General features: G+C 39.4%; 5 protein-coding genes and 1 pseudogene across 6 annotated transcripts, besides 1 other annotated feature; 3 read left to right on the forward strand and 3 right to left on the reverse strand.

The window, feature by feature from the left end:
- Positions 1–6,699: part of a mobile genetic element that runs on past the window's edge.
- TVAGG3_0167210 lies at positions 3,396–3,975 on the reverse strand (annotated as a pseudogene). Its single transcript has one exon. A coding segment is annotated over exon 1 (580 nt).
- Positions 4,165–4,509, reverse strand: TVAGG3_0167220 (uncharacterized protein; the record flags this gene model as incomplete). Its single annotated transcript, XM_051225164.1, has 1 exon — positions 4,165–4,509. A coding segment is annotated over one exon (345 nt), but the record flags the coding sequence as incomplete, so codon positions are not given.
- Positions 4,980–5,543, forward strand: TVAGG3_0167230 (uncharacterized protein; the record flags this gene model as incomplete). Its single annotated transcript, XM_051225165.1, has 1 exon — positions 4,980–5,543. A coding segment is annotated over one exon (564 nt), but the record flags the coding sequence as incomplete, so codon positions are not given.
- A 138-nt stretch (positions 6,700–6,837) lies between the features above and the next one.
- Positions 6,838–7,686, forward strand: TVAGG3_0167240 (uncharacterized protein; the record flags this gene model as incomplete). Its single annotated transcript, XM_001322603.2, has 1 exon — positions 6,838–7,686. The coding sequence occupies one exon, from the start codon at positions 6,838–6,840 to the stop codon at positions 7,684–7,686; it is 849 nt and encodes a 282-aa protein (XP_001322638.2).
- A 4-nt stretch (positions 7,687–7,690) lies between these two features.
- TVAGG3_0167250 (serine threonine-protein phosphatase family) lies at positions 7,691–7,933 on the reverse strand (the record flags this gene model as incomplete). Its single annotated transcript, XM_001322604.2, has 1 exon — positions 7,691–7,933. One exon carries the CDS (start codon positions 7,931–7,933, stop codon positions 7,691–7,693), a length of 243 nt encoding a protein of 80 aa, XP_001322639.2.
- A 1,530-nt stretch (positions 7,934–9,463) lies between these two features.
- On the forward strand, positions 9,464–17,862 carry TVAGG3_0167260 (ankyrin repeat domain family; the record flags this gene model as incomplete). Its single annotated transcript, XM_001322606.2, has 1 exon — positions 9,464–17,842. The coding sequence occupies one exon, from the start codon at positions 9,464–9,466 to the stop codon at positions 17,840–17,842; it is 8,379 nt and encodes a 2,792-aa protein (XP_001322641.1).
- Positions 17,863–18,013: the final 151 nt, after the last annotated feature.

An 18,013-nucleotide genomic window follows, 5' to 3' on the forward strand; every position in this document is an offset into this window, starting at 1 on the left:
TCATTCTCAAACCACTTCATTTTTTCGATGTCCGAACAAGCACCGAAGCCGAACACAATGGCAGATGTCCTTTCAATGTTGCCAGACAAGCGCCCAGTTCAAATTCAAATTTTGAATTTGAAAGCTCATCTGACAAACACCGTTAAGACTCTCCAAAGTAGTCTTATGGAAGAGATGAAGGGACTTAAAGGTGAGTTCCTCATGAACCAAGCTTCCAATGAGAAAGTCCTGAATGATTTGACGGAAACCTTGCGCATTTACGCGAGAGAGAACCGAGACCTTGCCAGACTCATCTACCGTTTCTTCGAAGAGATAGACGCCATCTGGAAGGTACTCGGAAAGGACAGAACCTCCAACACCGTAATTCGTGAGTACCAAATTGAAGAAGGAATTTCAAAGAAGAGGAAGAAGAGGAAGAAGAGGAAGAAGAAGAAGAAGAGAAACACGAAGAAAAGGAAGTTTGGGCAACCCTTGTTGCCGATGACGCTTACGAAATTTCCCAACCCTACCCATACAAAATCCGCAACAAGGAGACAGGCAAGGTTCTTACCCCAGTCCTCAACAACTTGGGACACTTGAACCTTAACCTTCGGAATCGCGGTTCAATTCCATGGGCAAGCTTGTCGCAATTCAATGGGTTCCAAATCCAGACAAGAAGACGAGGGTCAGACACATTGACGGTGACAAGCTCAACAACCGTAAGGAGAACCTCGAGTGGTTCTAAGAGTAAAAAAATTTTATTTTAGGGGGAAACCCCAAGTAAATTTAGGTGTTTATTTGATTAAGTAGTTAAATTAAGGTAATTTGCAATTAGTTCCCGACCTGAATTGGACTCTTTCGTCATCCCAGTTGCGTAGGAGGTCGTCCCAGAGGAGTTGGTAGAATTGCCAATCCAAGGACGATTTGTCCTCCCAGGCATTGAGGATGTACTGCTCGTAGAGTTCATGACCTCTGCCTTGCACCAGACACCCTCTCCCTTGGAACGTAAGGCTTCTTCGAAGTGCTCGAATGCGATTGGCTGCGTGACCATCTGAAATGACACTTTTTGTCCGTTTGGTCAATGTTCGTGTCTCGTGCCATAGTCGACGAAAATACAAACAAACAGGTTATATATGAGTTTGAGACCAAGAATGGTGTAACTCGACCTGTCCGATTCAAAGACTCCGAGGGCGACCATGAAATTAAACGGAAATTAGCTAGGAAGGAATATAAAAATTTTTTATTTCATGCAATGTTTTATTTCTGTGCCGTCTTCTTTAACACCCCAGTACTTACGCTTGGAGAGGACATGAACTTCGGTGAAAATTTTGTCCAATTTGAATTGACCCATCTTTTCACCGACCATTCCCATTTCAATGAGTTTGTTGTACCTTCTTCGTTCGTCATGAGTGCGTCAATGTTCTCATAGTAAACCTTCACTTTGGATTTGACTTCGGAGAAGAATTTGTTGTAGTTGTCAAGGACTGCCTTTGCGAACTGAGGGTAAGACCAATGTTCGACAATAGGTTTTAATGTGGTTACTAAGCCACTTTGACCTTGAGTGAATTCGTACTTCAAAACAAAAGGAGAAAACCTTTCAACAAAGTTGTCGACCTTCTCATAATGTTTACTCTTCATCTCTTGAGGTTTCTTAATGGAATATCCCCATGTCGAATTCATAAGCAATTTGAGTGTCATTGCAAGTTTGGGGTTTGAAGCTTTCCTAATATCATACAGTTGTTGTATGACTTTTCCAACTGTATAGTTCCTTCCTGGGAACTCACCATCTTCGTTTGGAATTCCAGTCGGATATATTGGACGAACCTCATGTACGCAGCGTTAAGGTCGACATAGTATATCTTTTCATCTGAGTCGAACTTGTCGCATCCAATCGGTCCAGTTTGTGGAAATTCAAGTGAGTCTCTTATCTTCTGAGAAACTTCTCCTGTTATCTCATAAACATCGTCGAAGCAACCTGTTTCATATAAAACCTTCTGACCTAACTCAGATGCTCTCCAATACAATTTGACGTCAATTGGATGTCTCAATGGAAGTTTGTTTATAGCATCTTGAAGTTCTTGCAACCTCATTGGAAGTTCTTCTGGTTCAGGTTGGTATCCGAACAATCCAACTCCTTTTGGAATTGTGTACTTCTTTTGTACTAGAACTTTGTCTGGAACAACTTTTGGTCTTGCTAACAGTGAAAAGTTTGTTTCGTCTTTTGGTACAAAAGTTTCTGTCAGCTTGTCATCTGGAATTGGTTCCAACAAACCTTTCTCGAAAAGAATGTTTACAGCTCTGACAATGTTGCACTTGCCTTTTCCGAACAATGGGTTTGTAAGACTTTCGTTCAACATGAAGTGGTTGTGGACAATTACAATCTTCAACCATGGTAAGTCTTTGTCAACAACATAGTCGTCATGTGAAGAACCTTTAGCTGTAGGTATGTTGACTCGGATATTGACATTTGCCAACGGTGCAATTTTTGCCAATTGACCTCTGAGAATGTACCTTGTCTTCACACATGACTCAAGATACTTCATCTTCTCTCTGTAACAAGACCAGAGTTCCTGAGACATGTAAGAATGCAAGGTTCATTGACAATTGTTTCAATTGAATTGTAAATTCCATACCTTGTCAAGTCAATGTCAGACTTATTTATGAACGGGAAGTATCCAGCATGTTGTCTGACTGCTTGAGGGTTAGGTTGGTACCATTCAAATTTTACACTTGCAATTCCTTCAATTGCATTCAAAATGTCTGAGTCGGAGTCAACCATTTGTTCTCTCTTTGTAGTCTTGAAAGCGTCAAGAAGTTGCAGCTGTTGTGACATTGCCATGTGCATAGTAAATGTGACCGTCCAAATCTGTTATGGTTAGTCTGAGATTGTATCCTTTCTTATTTCCGTCTTGTATGGCAGCAAGTACACCCATGAAGCCTTCTTTGTTCTTTCCTTCGTCAAAGTTTACTGTAAAGGTTCGACCAGATGTAATTTGACTTCTAACTTCACGGTACTTTTCATATGCATATCTTGTTCTTTCCATGGGAGCATGTGTCTTCACCTTTTCCTTTTTTCCTTCTCAAAGGATGCAATTGTTCGTCATGTTTCCAGTAGAATCTGGCAAAGCCGTCGTGTCCTTCAACTTGAGGTTCACTAACATCGAAAGGCATGTCCATAAGACGTTCTTCTTCTAACCTCTCTAGTCTGTTTGGATAATTTGCGCGTGCTGTTTCCAATCCATTTCGTAGCGAAGACCAGACAATTTGTCATAGACTTTTATGGGTCTTCCCTTCCTATATTTAAAATTCTTCGAAACTTTCCAACCATATCTTTCTAACTCTGCTTTTATTCTAGCAGATTTTCTATCCATTCTATATGGGGGCATTTTTATAAAAATAAAAAAATATTTTTTTCTTTACTTTACATAACCACCTGCTGCCATAAGTCTTTGACGCCAACCCATACCAGCTAATGAAGGTTGACTTGGTTTAGTTTGGAAACTAAACTTTGGTTTTGGTTTATCTTCAGTTTTTGGTTTTTCTTCTTCTATCGGTTTTTCGTCACTTTTCGGTTCCTCTGACTTTACCTCACTTGCAGGAGTTGTGTCGTCAACATCTTCATAAATATCATATGCCATTTGTTTTTGTTTTCCTTTCAACTTTTTGTGTTTGTTGTAAAGTTTAGAATATTTCGACTCTAAGTCAATGAGATGTTCTATAATGAACTGTTGGTCAGTGAAGTAAACTTTTCCATCTGTTGTCTCGAAAGCTCCTTCAGACTTCAATATTTTATTTGTGAGAGTCTGTTTCTTTTTTGAGATACTAGCCGTTCCATTTCTATGAAAAGTGACTTTAGTTAGGGTTTGTATTTCCAGACCTGGCACTTTCTATTATTGAATTTTTCTCTTCATCTGTAAGTTCTTTGACAGGTTTTGACAATGGTTCTGAACTTTTTGTTTGTGGTGTCAAATCTACCGTTTCAACTTCTTCGGTCATTTCATCTCAGTAAAAAATTTTAGTTTGGTTTGTTTTCAACTGGTTGTTTAGGTTTTTTAAGTCGGTCTAAAACTTCCTGAGGTATAGGAAGAACTTGACAAACACGTGGTGTAACTGCTGGAAGCGACAAATCCATCTTGAACCCATTTGTCTCAATGCTGTATTGTTCATTTCATCTCAGTAAAAAATTTACATTCCCCACGTTTGAGGCGGTTGCGGTTGGTTATTGTTTACCCACTGTTGTGCATGGTTATATCCTCTGTTAAAGAATCTTTCACCTTGGTCCATATAGTGTCCTGCTTGGTTATAGTAGTCATTTGCTTTGTTATAGTAGTTTCCTGCTTGTCTTCCTACATTGTCCATCCATCCTTGAACTTTTCCTCTTGTTTCAGGATTTGGAATAAGATTTGCTGCATCTCGTGCTACATCCCAACCTTTCTGTACAGTTTGTATAATAGGTTGTGCTTTCTCTTTAAGTATACCTAATGTACTCAAAATCTTCCTTCCAACTCCAAATACACCTCTGGCTATTGTTCCCACTGCGGGCAAAAATCTGGATGCAACTCCTGCTAATGCGCCAAATAAACCCATTTCTTATGGGTTAAAAAATGACGAATCCAAACAAGGACCCCTATGTTTCTAAGGCAACAAAGAAAGCACTCATGATAAAAATCTTTAGTTCAACACCAAATGCTTGGTTTATGGATATCTTGGAAAACATTCCGAGGTATAGAGAAGATGGACCACCATACTGGCTAATATTTGTCGGTCAAAACACAAGATACTGTGAAGCCATACCATTACAGTCCAAAAATATTTTAGATGTGAAAACTGCTTTGACAATATTCGTTGACAAATACCATCCAACAAAACTGACATCTGACTGTGAAAGTTCTTTCAAATCAGACGATATTAAAAACTATCTGCGTTCAAAAAATGTAAACCAATATTTCATTGTCGACCAAAACCATTCTGCTCTTGGTGTCATTGACAGTTGTATAAAAATCTTAAGAGACTTAAACCAACCACAAGGTGGTGAAGCAAATGAAATGTCATATGACGACAAATATAGACACTTCTCCATGGCAAAGATGAGACAAGTTTTAAATATTTACAATAGCCGTAAACAAAAAGGTTTGGGAAACCACTCCCCCGAAGAAATGAAAAACAACCCTGACTTAGAGAAAGACTATATATTTAATAGTTTAGTCAAAAGAGACAAACAAGAAAGAATGCCAGGCTTCAAACTTAAGAAAGGTGACAAAGTAAAAATAGAAATACCTAAACGCGACCCATATGAAAATACTATTGACTATGACAACAATGGGAACTCGACAGGTACTCACATTCGTGTTCGTAAAAATAGAAGAAAGTATACAAGAGAATATTATGAAGTTTTAGGCAAACATGGCAAAATGTACACACTGCAAGCAGAAGATAAAACTACTATTGTCAGACCTCGTTTCAAACTTGTCAAAGTTCAAGGTGGTATACTTTCAAAGACAGTTCCTAACAAATATAAGACAACTCCTGACGAATATGCTAAAGAAGTTGAAAATGACGACTAAGCAATTCTATACCATGCGTAAACTGTCATGTAAGGTGGCATGTAGTCTTTACTTTGTCCCGTTGTTTGCGTATATCCTGAAACGATGTGTATGGTTTCCTTCTCCCTGAGTGTCATCCAGTAACAATTTATAGCAAACTTAACGTCGTCTTTAACATCATATCCTTTACCTTTTGTCATTCCTGACCAATCCCAAAATCTATGCTATGCCAACCTGCTTGAGATGTACTTAAATCTATGTAGTGACTGTGCGCAGGTAAATTTTCACCTGAAATCGTTTTACTTCCACCTGTTTCCTTTGAAGAGTTTGCACAATACAAAAACCTGTCGACTATTTGAGTCCAAGTTCCAAAACCAAGTACTACTTCTGGTCTGGTAGAGTTCATTGACGTGTAAATAGAACCTATAGGATATAATGTTTGAAGTATTTCTGTCTTTAATGTTTGAAGCTCTGTTTTGTCTGCTTTTTATATAACTTTTCTTCAAGTTCATTTACGTCAGAGATGCTATGTCTATGATATTTTTTGGGTATGTTCCTTCTGTCCATGTGAAAATATACTCTTTTGTTGCATCTACATATCCTATCCATGTCGAGTCTGCTTTTGTATTCCTTAACTCTGTAACACCTTTCTCAAGCTCTTTCAACTGTTGTCCATCTTCCATTAAACCTCTGGTATGACTTGAAACCGTTTGTGCCAACATATCTACAGTTTCTTTGTCGGCTTTAAGGTCTAAACACCTGAAACCCATCCTGTATCAGCTTTCGTTTTTAAAATCTTCGATGTCCGTTCATTATACCATTCAACCCTTTCTTTAATTTCATTGTCTTTTTCATCCACATATTCCTTATCTGCCTTCTTCACTAACGCACTAGCCACACATTCTAACTCATCGTTAACATATGTTTTATCTGCTTTCTTTTCAACATCCTCTTTTGTTGCATATGTTGCATCTGCTCTGTCATGTTCTTCTTGAACTTTTTCAATGACATATTCTTTGTCAGCTTTGTTGCCAACATCTGCTTTCAAAAGAAGTTCAGATATAGGTTTCTCGTTTAAAGTTCCTTTTGTTGGATTTATACAGACAGTATGGTTCTTATTGTCTTGAAATAGAAACTCATCTGTCATTGGGTTTAATGTCAGTTTTAAGTTTCCTTCTTTCAATGACTCAGATATCTTAGAATAGTTTGAAAAGTTTGTTGTGTTCTTATTTAGAGCTTGCATAATGAGTTGTCGGTTGTGTTGTATTTCTCTCATAGACGCTGTTTCTTTCGACATTTTTATTCTAGATAAAATATGCTTCCAATAGAAAAAGAAAATTCAAGAGTTGCTACAACTAAACCATTAGATGAACTTTTTACTAATGTCGGTCAAAAGTTTGAGACAGAGACCGTAAAGCATGAAGGCTATCGTTTTGACTACCCATTAAGATGGCTAAGAGACCCATCTGTCACAAAAGCTATTGGCTTTCGTAGAATGAAGTTTGTGTCTGTAGAAGATAAAAGTTTTCCATTTATTGTAAGGTTTCATATAGATTATATATCTGAAGGGAAACGAAAAATGTGGGAAGAAATTGAGCTAATACAAGTTGACCTTTCATCTTCTCTACAGACTGCGTTAAAAAATATAGAAGATAAAATAAATTCATGTTATGCAAAATATGCTGATGAATATGCAAATACCGAGAGCACACTTTATGTGAGAATTGTATATGACAAACAAAATTCACAAGTGTCATTTCAAATCTACGAAGACAATCCAAAGAAAGACGAACAAATATATACAGAATTCACTGCAATGTCATGGTATTATTTGCAAAGAATGTTAAATCAGAAAGTCGAACTTCCTTTAGCAAATATTTACAGTCGATATGCAAGAGATGAACCATATTTATTTAAAGATGTTTTCGACCCAGCTGCTATTATTGTTCATGCTTCATTTTCTGGCGCCCAAAACTCTTTCTTATGCTTGGCAAATGACTTTTACGAAAAACCTACAAAGTTATACGAACCACCAAGTGGAAGTATTTCAGACTTTCAAGTATGGTTTACTACAGATGGAAGAAAAAGAATAATTCCATTATACCATGCGTTTTACTTAGAACTTAGTTTCATATACAACTACTATCGAACGGTAAAAATATAATTTTTTAATACGGTTGAGGTGTTGGATTTGGTTGCCAACTAGACTGTGGTGCAGGTTCAGGCTGTTGTATAACAGGAGCTTGTTCTTCTGGTTCAGGGTCTTTAGGTATAATACCAACGAACTGACCTACTCTTTTACCAATATTTTTGACTCCGTTCCAAATTCCTCTTCCTACGGTTTTTATTCCATTCCATATACCTCTTCCAACTCTTCTGAAGAAGTTTCCTATCTTACTGAAGAAACCCATTTTACTATATGTAAAAATCTAATGTCCTAGTCTCTTACGTTTCCTGTTGAGTTCCATAGCATTCTTTAACTGGAGCTCATACATTCTGTTTCTCCTCTGGTAGAAAACATATTCTGGGTCAACTCCTGTGTTCGCGTCATCTGCATAAAGTTGTTTATATCCCACTTCAGGGTTTGTATAAAACTCTTTCCATCTCATATTTGCATACCATGGTGGCAAACCTAACGCAGCGTCATTTGACATGGCAGTTTGCATTTGTACATCTGTTGGCACTTGACCATAGTTTGCCATTGCAGTTTGTATTCTAACTTCATTTGGAATATTCTCTGGGTTTGGTTGTCCAGGTTGCTGTGCATTCGCTAAGTTCTGTGCGTCCATTTAATATTAGATAAAAATATCTCTTACGAGTACATATACTGAACATTTGCAGGCATTGGTTCATCTTCATATTCTCTGTACTTTTCTGCCACGTCAAATAAATAAATGACACAATGGAAAAAACCTAAAACAAGTAGTCCTATTTCAAACCACATTTACTTACTAATAAAATTTCTTTATTGTGACACTTTCTCCAGTTTATAGGACCTCTCTCATATTCTATCTTGTCATATATAAACTCATAGTCATGTATGTCCTCTAACCATCTCATAACGGTTTCCAAACCACTTTTATCGGATGTAAAGTAAAAGCATGGATGGTTATGTAAAACGTCTAAAGTTTCTAAAGAGTCTCTCAAAGTCCAGTCTACTTGGTATTGAAAATCCCATGTGTTAAAGAACGGCGGGTCCACTATAAAGAAAACATTTTCCTTGTCTTTATATTTTTCATACAAATCTGTCCAATGACATCTCACAAACTCTATACCCTCAATATATTTTTCTATGTCCTCTTTGAAAACATTTGTATAGTTAAGATATAAAACTTTTGACATAAGTGTTTCAATGTCATGAACTCTTATAGAACCACTATATAATAGTCTAGCAGATATACTATCCCAGTCTATATATTCTGCTTTTTTCAAAACCTCTCTCACAATATTTTTGTTATCTAATGGTATACGTTCCATCTTACCTATAGGTATCTTTTCTTTTAACTCTTTCAATATATTGTTTGTGTCTGGAATATGTTTGAGACGGTCCATATAGTTGTCGAAGTCATTGCATATAATCTTTGAGTCTGGGAATATTATATGGCACAAATGGGATATATAGAAACTTCCACCGAACAAATCTACAAATGTTAGACCATTCGGTAGTTTCTTAAGTTCTCTCAATATAATATCTTTACATTTACTCTTATTTCCAAAGAACGGTAACGGTGGTTTTGTAAAATTCATTTATATATAATAATAAAAATGTTTTTACCCGAAAAGTGACAGAAAAGTGACGGGGGGGCTAGAGGGCACGAAGTGCCTGGAAGCCCCACTTCCCTTTTTTTTTTTTTTTTTTTTTTTTTTTTTAAATCTTATTTTATATCTTTGAAAACTTTGTGTAAAATATTGGCAATGTAAAATTTTTATTTCGCTTCATAATGGGATTTTGGGACTGGCTCTTTCCTGAAGAAGAAGAACCATTGCCATATCCAGGAATGGAACAGTTTACTGTCGCCGTTTCCAATAAGGTAATGCCAGATGCCAAACGAGTTGACGAGATTTTCACAGAATTGATTAAACAACTTGAATTTGATACGGCCAAAAAGTACCAATTTGCAAAAGTTTCTGCACAAGAGAAGTGGGAATTCATTCTTGCACAAGAACGCCATGAGCGCAGAATTCCGACACCAGAATGGCTCATTATCAAGTTGCAGGAACATTTAGATACGCGTTATTTAGCATCAATTTCTCTCCACTTACGAACTGCCCGCCTTGTTTGGGTTGACAGGTTCTGCAAGAACGGAGGACCGATTATATTATTAAGAGAATTAGCAAAATATCAAGCTTATCATCAGCTTTTCATGGGATCCCTTGATTTCCCTCCCGAACCAACAGGAAAGATATTGCGCACACTCAAAGCTGTCGTAGACACACGCCAAGGATCTCAACAAATGACAAATCACATCAAGGCAGTCGAATTACTCATTCAATCTATCTCAATCTTCCAACCACAGCAATTCGAAACAATTCTCTACATTTTACTTCCATATGTTTTTATGGAACGTGGCCCAGCATTTATTATCGATGCACTTCATGATTTAGCAAAGAAGAACAATCTTAAAAACATTTTCAGAATCTTTTCGGACGAAATTTGCGCAGGAAGTGATCAAATTTTTGTTTCCTTCCTCACAGGTCTTTATCATGCGATTTCGGGCGATTACGCTCAAAGACTCCAGTTGTCTGTAGATTTCCACAAATCTGGTGTCGTTGATGCTTTCAAGACACGTAATGTCGAAAAAGATTTCAGAGATATTATCGAATCAGATATCAATGAAGTCAACCAAGTATTCCAAGGCCCAGTTGATGCCTTCTACCACGCAGATAAATTCGCTCAGGCAATGGAAGACACAACAGCTGAACAAATCCTTCCTCAGATCTTTTCAATCATGAGAAATCAAGCAGATAAGCATTTCGATATCGTCATTAAGTTCATCGTTACATTCTTCGAATACCTTCGTTACTGCATTCTTAATGGAATGGAATTCGAACGTGCTGCAAGCGATGCACACAGATTTGCTATGGCAGGATTACAAGTTCCAACTCCAACAGGACTCAACAATACATTTGCTATTGAACTTGCTAAGAAATACAATTTCACATCTGATTTCGAGTTAAAGGAAGCCAAAATGCCATCACTCCCAGAAGGTGGCCTCGAAGCAGAACTCGCCAGTGCTCGCGCAGAGATTTCTCGCCTTTCCAGTGAAAATGCTGCCGCTGTTCAAAAAGAACTTGATGCCAAAGTTGCTGAAAACGAGAACCTCAAGGCAGAATTGCAGAGAGTTACACAGAACGACGAGATCAGGAAGCAGAATGAAGATCTTATCGCTAGAATTGGCGAGTTGGAGACAGAACTTGCAGCTGCAAAGATGGCTGCTACAACACTTTCTTCCGAGAAGAACACAGAATCAACAGAACTCGAGAATCTCAGAGAAGAACATCAGAAGACTGTTCAAGAGAATGCCAAACTCGTCCAAGAGAACGCAAAGATGCAGGCACAGCTCGCAGAAGCACAAGAACTCGCATCAGCTCTCGTCTTCCAGCCACCAGAATACAAGGAGAACCAGATTCCTGGCCTCATCCAAGAACTCCAGTCAATGATGGCTGAATCTCCAGAGAGCATGAAAGGAAAGCTCGGAGAGATCATCAGAAAAGCACAAAGAGCTGATGAAGAAATCGAAAGTGAGCGCAAGTTGACAAACCAGTCATTCCAGCAGCTCTCAAACATCCATGGCAATCTCATGAAGTCTTTCAACGAGAACTTCAAGCAGTTCTACGCTGCTGCAGAACTCATGGAAGATGTCTATGTCACAAGAGATCTTGAAGGTGGTGAAAACGCAGAGAATGCCGAAGAAAAGGAAGAACTCAATGAAATCGTCGTTGTCATGCCATCAAAGATCGTCAACTCTGATGGAACAATCACAGAAAGAATTACAAATCCAGATGGAACAATCATCGAGAGAATCCGCAATCCAGATGGTACAATTGCTGGCCAGAGAATCATCAATCCTGATGGAACAATCGCAGAAAGAGTTCTCAACTACGAAGGCGAATTGTCTCAGAAGATTCAGTCTCCAGACGGTTCATCATCACAGAGAAACGAGACAAGACATGGTGTCATCAATGAGAAAGTCGGTGACAAGTCATCAACAGCCGAAAAGCACGCAGACAAAGATGGAACATTACAACAGAGAATCACAAACGAAGACGGATCTGTCATCGAAAGATCTGTTGCTAAAGATGGCACAATCACAGAAAAACTCTTCTCAAAGGATGGACAGTTACTTGCACAGAAGACAATTTCTTCAGATGGAACAATTTCAGAACGCAAGTACAACAAGGACGGATCATTCAAGGAGAAGATCATCAAGCCAGATGGAACAATCCAAGAAAGAACCGTCAACTCCGATGGAACAATTCAGGAAATTGCTGCATCAGGAGCAACAAAGAGAGTTGTCAACGAAGATGGCTCTGTCACAGAGAAGTTCGTCAGAATTGATGGAACAATTCTCGAGAGAACAGTTAATCCTGATGGAACAATCCAGTCCGAGAGATTGCTTAACGCCGATGGAACAGTTCCAGAAAGAGTTAACAACGCTGACGGTTCTATCACAGAAAATGTCATCAGAGCTGATGGATCAATCCTCGAGAGAATCTTGAACCACGATGGAACAATTCCACAGAAGAGTGTTACACAAGATGGCACAATCTCTGAGAAAGTTACTGTTGGACCAAACGCTACAAAGGAGAGATTCCTCAACGCTGACGGAACAGTTCCTGAAAAGAATGTTCAGCCTGATGGAACATCGCAAGAGAAACTCTTCAGAGCTGATGGCGTCATGATCGAAAGAACAATCGGTCCAAACGGTGCTCTCAAGTACAAGAGATACTTTAACCACGATGGATCTAATCCAGAAAAGTCTCAGAATCCAAATGGAACTATCACACAAAAGGTTCTTCGTCCAGATGGCTCAGTCTACGAAAGAATTCTCAACGGTGATGGAACAAATCCAATCAGATCATTCAACAACGATGGAACAACAACAGAAAAGGTCACAAGAAAGGATGGAAGAGCAGTTGAATACCACCTTTCCCACGATGGAACTAACTCCATCAGAACTCCTAACCCAGATAGAACAATCACTGAAACATACACTCGCAATGACGGAATTGTTGTCAAGAGAATTCTCACTCCAGATGAAATTCTCAAATCAGAACAATTGTTCAGTGCCGATGGAACACCAGCTAAGAAGACAACACTTCCAGATGGTTCCACCAAGGAATTATACAATAAAGTTGACGGAACACTTTTGGAGAGAACAATTTCACCAGACGGAATTGTTAAGTCAGAAGTTACTCTCAATAAAGATGGTTCTGCACCAGAAAGAGTTACAAATGAAGACGGATCTTATGTCGAAAAGATTGTCAAGGGCGATGGAACAATCTTAGAAAGAACATGCAACAAGGATAACTCTGTCAAATCAGAGAGACTCTTGAATCACGATGGAACAGAACCAAAGAAAGTTATCAATCTAGATGGAACAATTCTTGCAAGTGTTTCAAAGAAGGATGGCTCTGTTCTCGATGTCTTCTACAATGCAGATGGAACGCCAACAGCTAAAGTTCATCTCCATGATGGAACAATCGCAGAGAAGATTGTCAGATCAGATGGAACAATTCTCGAGCGCATTCTCAACCATGATGGCTCTGTTCCATCTCGTACACCAAACTCTCTTGGTATTTACACAGCAAAGATCATCAAGAAAGATGGAAATACAGCTGCAAAGATCGTAAACAGAAACGGAACAACACCAGATAAACTCCTCAACGCAAATGGAACAACAACAGAGAGAATTGTCAGAGATGATGAAATCATCTTCGAGCGCATTCTCAATCCAGATGGATCCCTCAAGTACGAGAGATTACTCAACTGGGATGGCACTGTTCCAACACGCCATGTCATTTCAGATGGAAGAATCATCGAGTTACTTGTCAGACCTGATGGAACAACTGTTGGTAGATTGCTCAATCCTGATGGCACTGAACCATCAAGAAAGACATTCAGTGACAGAACAACAACAGCTGTCATTGTCAGACCAGATGGAATCATCGTTGAGAGAACACTCAATGCAGATGGAACAATTAAATCTGAGAGATATCTCAACGCTGATGGCTCTGAACCAGAAAGAATTGTCAATCCAGACGGCACAATCTTAGAGAAAGTCAAGAGAGCTGACGGAACAATCCTTGAAAAATTGTTGAATGCTGACGGAACATATCCAAAGAGAACTGTCAACTTCGATGGAACACTTACAGAAGAAATCGTCAAGTCTGATGGTTCATCCTACACAAGATTGCTCAACGCAAACGGAACAATTCCAGAGAGGACAACAAACGAAGACGGAACAATCACAGAGAAAGTCATCAGAGCAGATGGAATCATCATCGAAAGAACACTTAATCCAGATGGAACACTCAAGTCCGAGAGATTACTCAACGCCGACGGTTCCGTTCCAGAAAGAAGAAACAACATGGATGGAACAATCAAAGAGAGACTCGTCAGATGCGATAATTCCATCAGTGAGAGATTACTCAATGCTGATGGTACAGTTCCAGTTCGCAAACAGAATGATGATTCAACATTCACAGAAACGGTCATCAAAGGAGATGGAACAACCCTCGAAAAACCTCTCAATTTCACTCGCATGTATCCAACAGCTTATCCAAACGAGGAAGACGGAACAACAACAGAACTTGTTGTCAAGGCTGATGGCATCATAATCGAGAGAACAACTAACGCAGATGGAACAATCAAATCAGACAGATTGTTGAATGCTGATGGCTCTAATCCAGAAGAGAAGAAGTTGGAAGATGGATCAACAGTCATCATCGTAAAGAGAGCTGATGGAACTGTTCTCGAGAGAACACTTAATCCAGATGGATCAATCAAATCAGATGTTACAAGAAACGCTGATGACACTGCTCCAGAACAAATCACAAATGAGGATGGAACAATCACAGAGAAGATCCGCAGAGCTGATGGTGTCATCATCGAGAGAACATACAACCAAGATGGAACAGTCAAGAAGGAGAGATTATTGAATCACGATGGATCTGTTCCATTAAGAGTTGTTAATCCAGATGGCACTGTTTTGAACAAAGTCATCAAATCCGACGGATCAATTCTCGAAATCTTCTACAACCACGATGGCACGAAGCCAATGAATGTTATCAACCCAGACGAGACAATCACAGAGAAGATTGTCAAGTGGGATGGAACAATTCTTGAACGTGTTCTCAATCATGATGGAACAGTTCCAGTTAGAACTCTTTCTCCAGATGAGATCTACACTGCAAAGATCATCAAACCAGATGGAACATTCTTCACAAAGACAGTCAACGCAAATGGAACATCACCAGAAAGATTCATCAACGCTGATGGCTCTGTCACAGAAAGAGTTATCAGAGCTAATGGAACTCTCCTTGAAAGTGTCTACGACAAGGATGGCAAATTATTGTCACAGAGAATTATTAATCACGATGGAACAAATCCAACAAAGTCCATCAACGAAGATGGAACAATTACAATGCTCATCAGACGTCCAGATGGAACAATCCTCGAGATCCTTCTCAATCACGATGGCACTGCTCCAAAGAGAACACAAAACCCAGATGGAACATTCACAGAGAGAATCACAAGAGCGGATGGAATCATCATCGAGCGCATTGTTAACCCAGACGGATCAATTGTTTCAGAGAGATTACTCAACCAAGATGGATCAGATCCAGAGAGAATCACTAATTCTGATGGCACAATCACAGAGAAGCTTAAGAAGGCTGACGGTGTCATCGTAGAGAGAACCCTCAACCCAGATGGAACAGTTCTTTCCGAGAGATTATTGAATGCTGACGGAACAGCTCCACAGAGAATCACAAACCAGGATGGAACAATCACAGAGAAGATCAAGAAGGCAGACGGATCGATCTTCGAGAGATTGCTGAATGCAGATGGAACAACTTCTCCTGTTTTGATCCACGAAGATGGCAGAATGACTGTCACTGCAAAGAGAGCAGACGGAATTATCATCAAGCGCATTCTCAGACCAGATGGTTCTATCGAATCAGAATCACTTCTTAACGCCAATGGAACTGAGCCAACAGTTACTACTAATGCTGATGGAACTACAACAATCAGAGTTGTCAACAAGGATGGAATCATTGTTGAGAGAGTTCTTAATCCAGATGGCTCTGTCAAGTCAGAGAGATTACTCAATGCTGATGGATCTGTCCCAGAAAGAGTTGAAAACGAAGATGGAACACTCACTGAGAAACTCATTGGAAAGGACGGAACAATCATCGAAAGATTACTCAATGCAGATGGCTCTGTTCCAACAAAGATCTTCAATCCAGATGGAACAGTCATGGAGAGAATCAGAGGAAAGGACGGAAAGTTCATCGAGAAGACCATCAGACCAGATGGAATCATCAGCCAGAGATTGGTCAATGCCGATGGATCTGCAACAGAAAAAGTCGTCACAAAGGATGGAAAGATCCTCGAGAAAGTCTACGGAAGCGATGGCAAGTTACAGGTCGAATTAGTCATCTCCAACGACGGCTCAATCAACAAAACATTCTACAACCCAGAAGGAAAGGTTGTCAGGACGAAGCATGTTCTTCCTGATGGCTCAATCAAGGAGAGAATCAACAACGATGACGGAACATGCATCGAGAGAACAGTTGCTAAGGATGGAACAGTTACAGAGAGGAGATACGAGAAGGATGGATCTTACACAGAAAAGATTATCTCAAAGGATGGAACAATCACGGAAAAGACATATTCTCCAGATGGAAAAGTTCAGAAAGAAATTTCCTTCTTCACAGACGGAAGCTATTCAGAATGGATCCGCAACCCAGATGGAACATTCACAGAAAGAAAGGTTTCAAAGGACGGATATAGTGTCGAGAAGTCTCTTGACAAGGACTATAAGGTCGTCAGCGAAAAGAACTTCAGAGCAACATCACCAGGCCAGAAACTTCTTCCTCGTTCCAAAGCTCATGCTGGAGAACGTCGCTCATCAGTTACTGGTGGAAAGACAAGAAGAATGCCATGGAAGACATTACAAGACAACAGAGGCATCTGGGCCACAGTTTCTCAGACACCAGCTGGAGCAGATATCAAAGGAGTTCTTGCAGAACAATTTGCTTGCCAAGTACCTCAAGAAGGCCGAATTCTCACCCCAGAATCAGCAGCCGCTTATCAAGAAGTTCTCGAGAAGGCAGGATTGAAACCAGAAGAACTCGCTCTCAATGTTAAGAACGAGCAGTTCTCTGTTTCTATTGCAACACTGGAGTGCCTTCGCAGATTACCATCTCAACCAACAGAATCTGTTTTGTTTACACAAGACAAATTACCAGAAGACGCGACTGATGCCGAAAAACTTGCAGTTGCTTTAGCAGCTGTCCCAAGATGGCGTTCTTCTGTTGAAGATATGCTCGAGCATCACAAGTTCGATGATGAAATTGTCATCATCCAGTCACAGCTTACAAAGGTTGAGACAGCAATGAAACAGATTGCTAAGTCCAAGTTCGTTGCAACACTACTTAAGACAGTTCTTGCAGCAGGAAACTTCTTGAACTGTCAAGATTCAATTGCATTTTCACTTCAAGCCCTCTTCAACTTGCGTGGAATGAAGACAAACGATGGAAGAGATTTAATCCATGTAATCGAGCCTGCAGTTAGCGAGATCGATGTCGATGCCGATAAACTTAAAGTCATTGCAACAATCGATCTCATCGCTATCACAGGAAGACTCAGAGCAGCTCAGTCTTCTCTTGCAAGAAGACAAATCTCTCCATTTGTCGTTGCTTCCGCAAGAAGAGTTTCAAATGTCATCAAACAAGTTGGAATTCTCACAGATAATCTCGCTGAAATGACATATAACTTTGGCTTAGATTACGGATTGCCTGGAGCACAAACATTGTTTGTTGCCATTGCTACAGCAGCTGCCGATATTGCCAAAGCTAGGAAGGAGAAGAAGCTTGGCATGAAGAAGGTCTCTGCTCCTCAATCTCCAAGCGAAAAGGTTGATGATATGGGACCAAAGTCCTCTCCAATTGCTGAGAGAGGCATGATTAACACAATGCTTACTGCAATTAAGACAAAACCTCCGCCAAAGCAGCTCCCAGAACAGCCAAAGGAGGGACCAACTGATCTTGAACTTGCATTTGCAAGGGTTAGGAAGAATATCAACAAGAAATAATTTTTATTTTATTTGAACTACGTAATTTAATAAAACAATTGAAAGTTTATTATATGGTTTTTTAATGAATAATCAGTTTTATTGCTTCGGTTGTATTAACGCTAAATTAGAGGATTTAATAAATTTTCTATATCGGCACTGCAAATAATATCTCTTTATTTAGCTGAATGT

Source organism: Trichomonas vaginalis, chromosome IV (assembly GCF_026262505.1).
Source record: "Trichomonas vaginalis G3 chromosome IV, whole genome shotgun sequence".
NCBI classification, from domain to species: Eukaryota; Parabasalia; order Trichomonadida; family Trichomonadidae; genus Trichomonas; species Trichomonas vaginalis.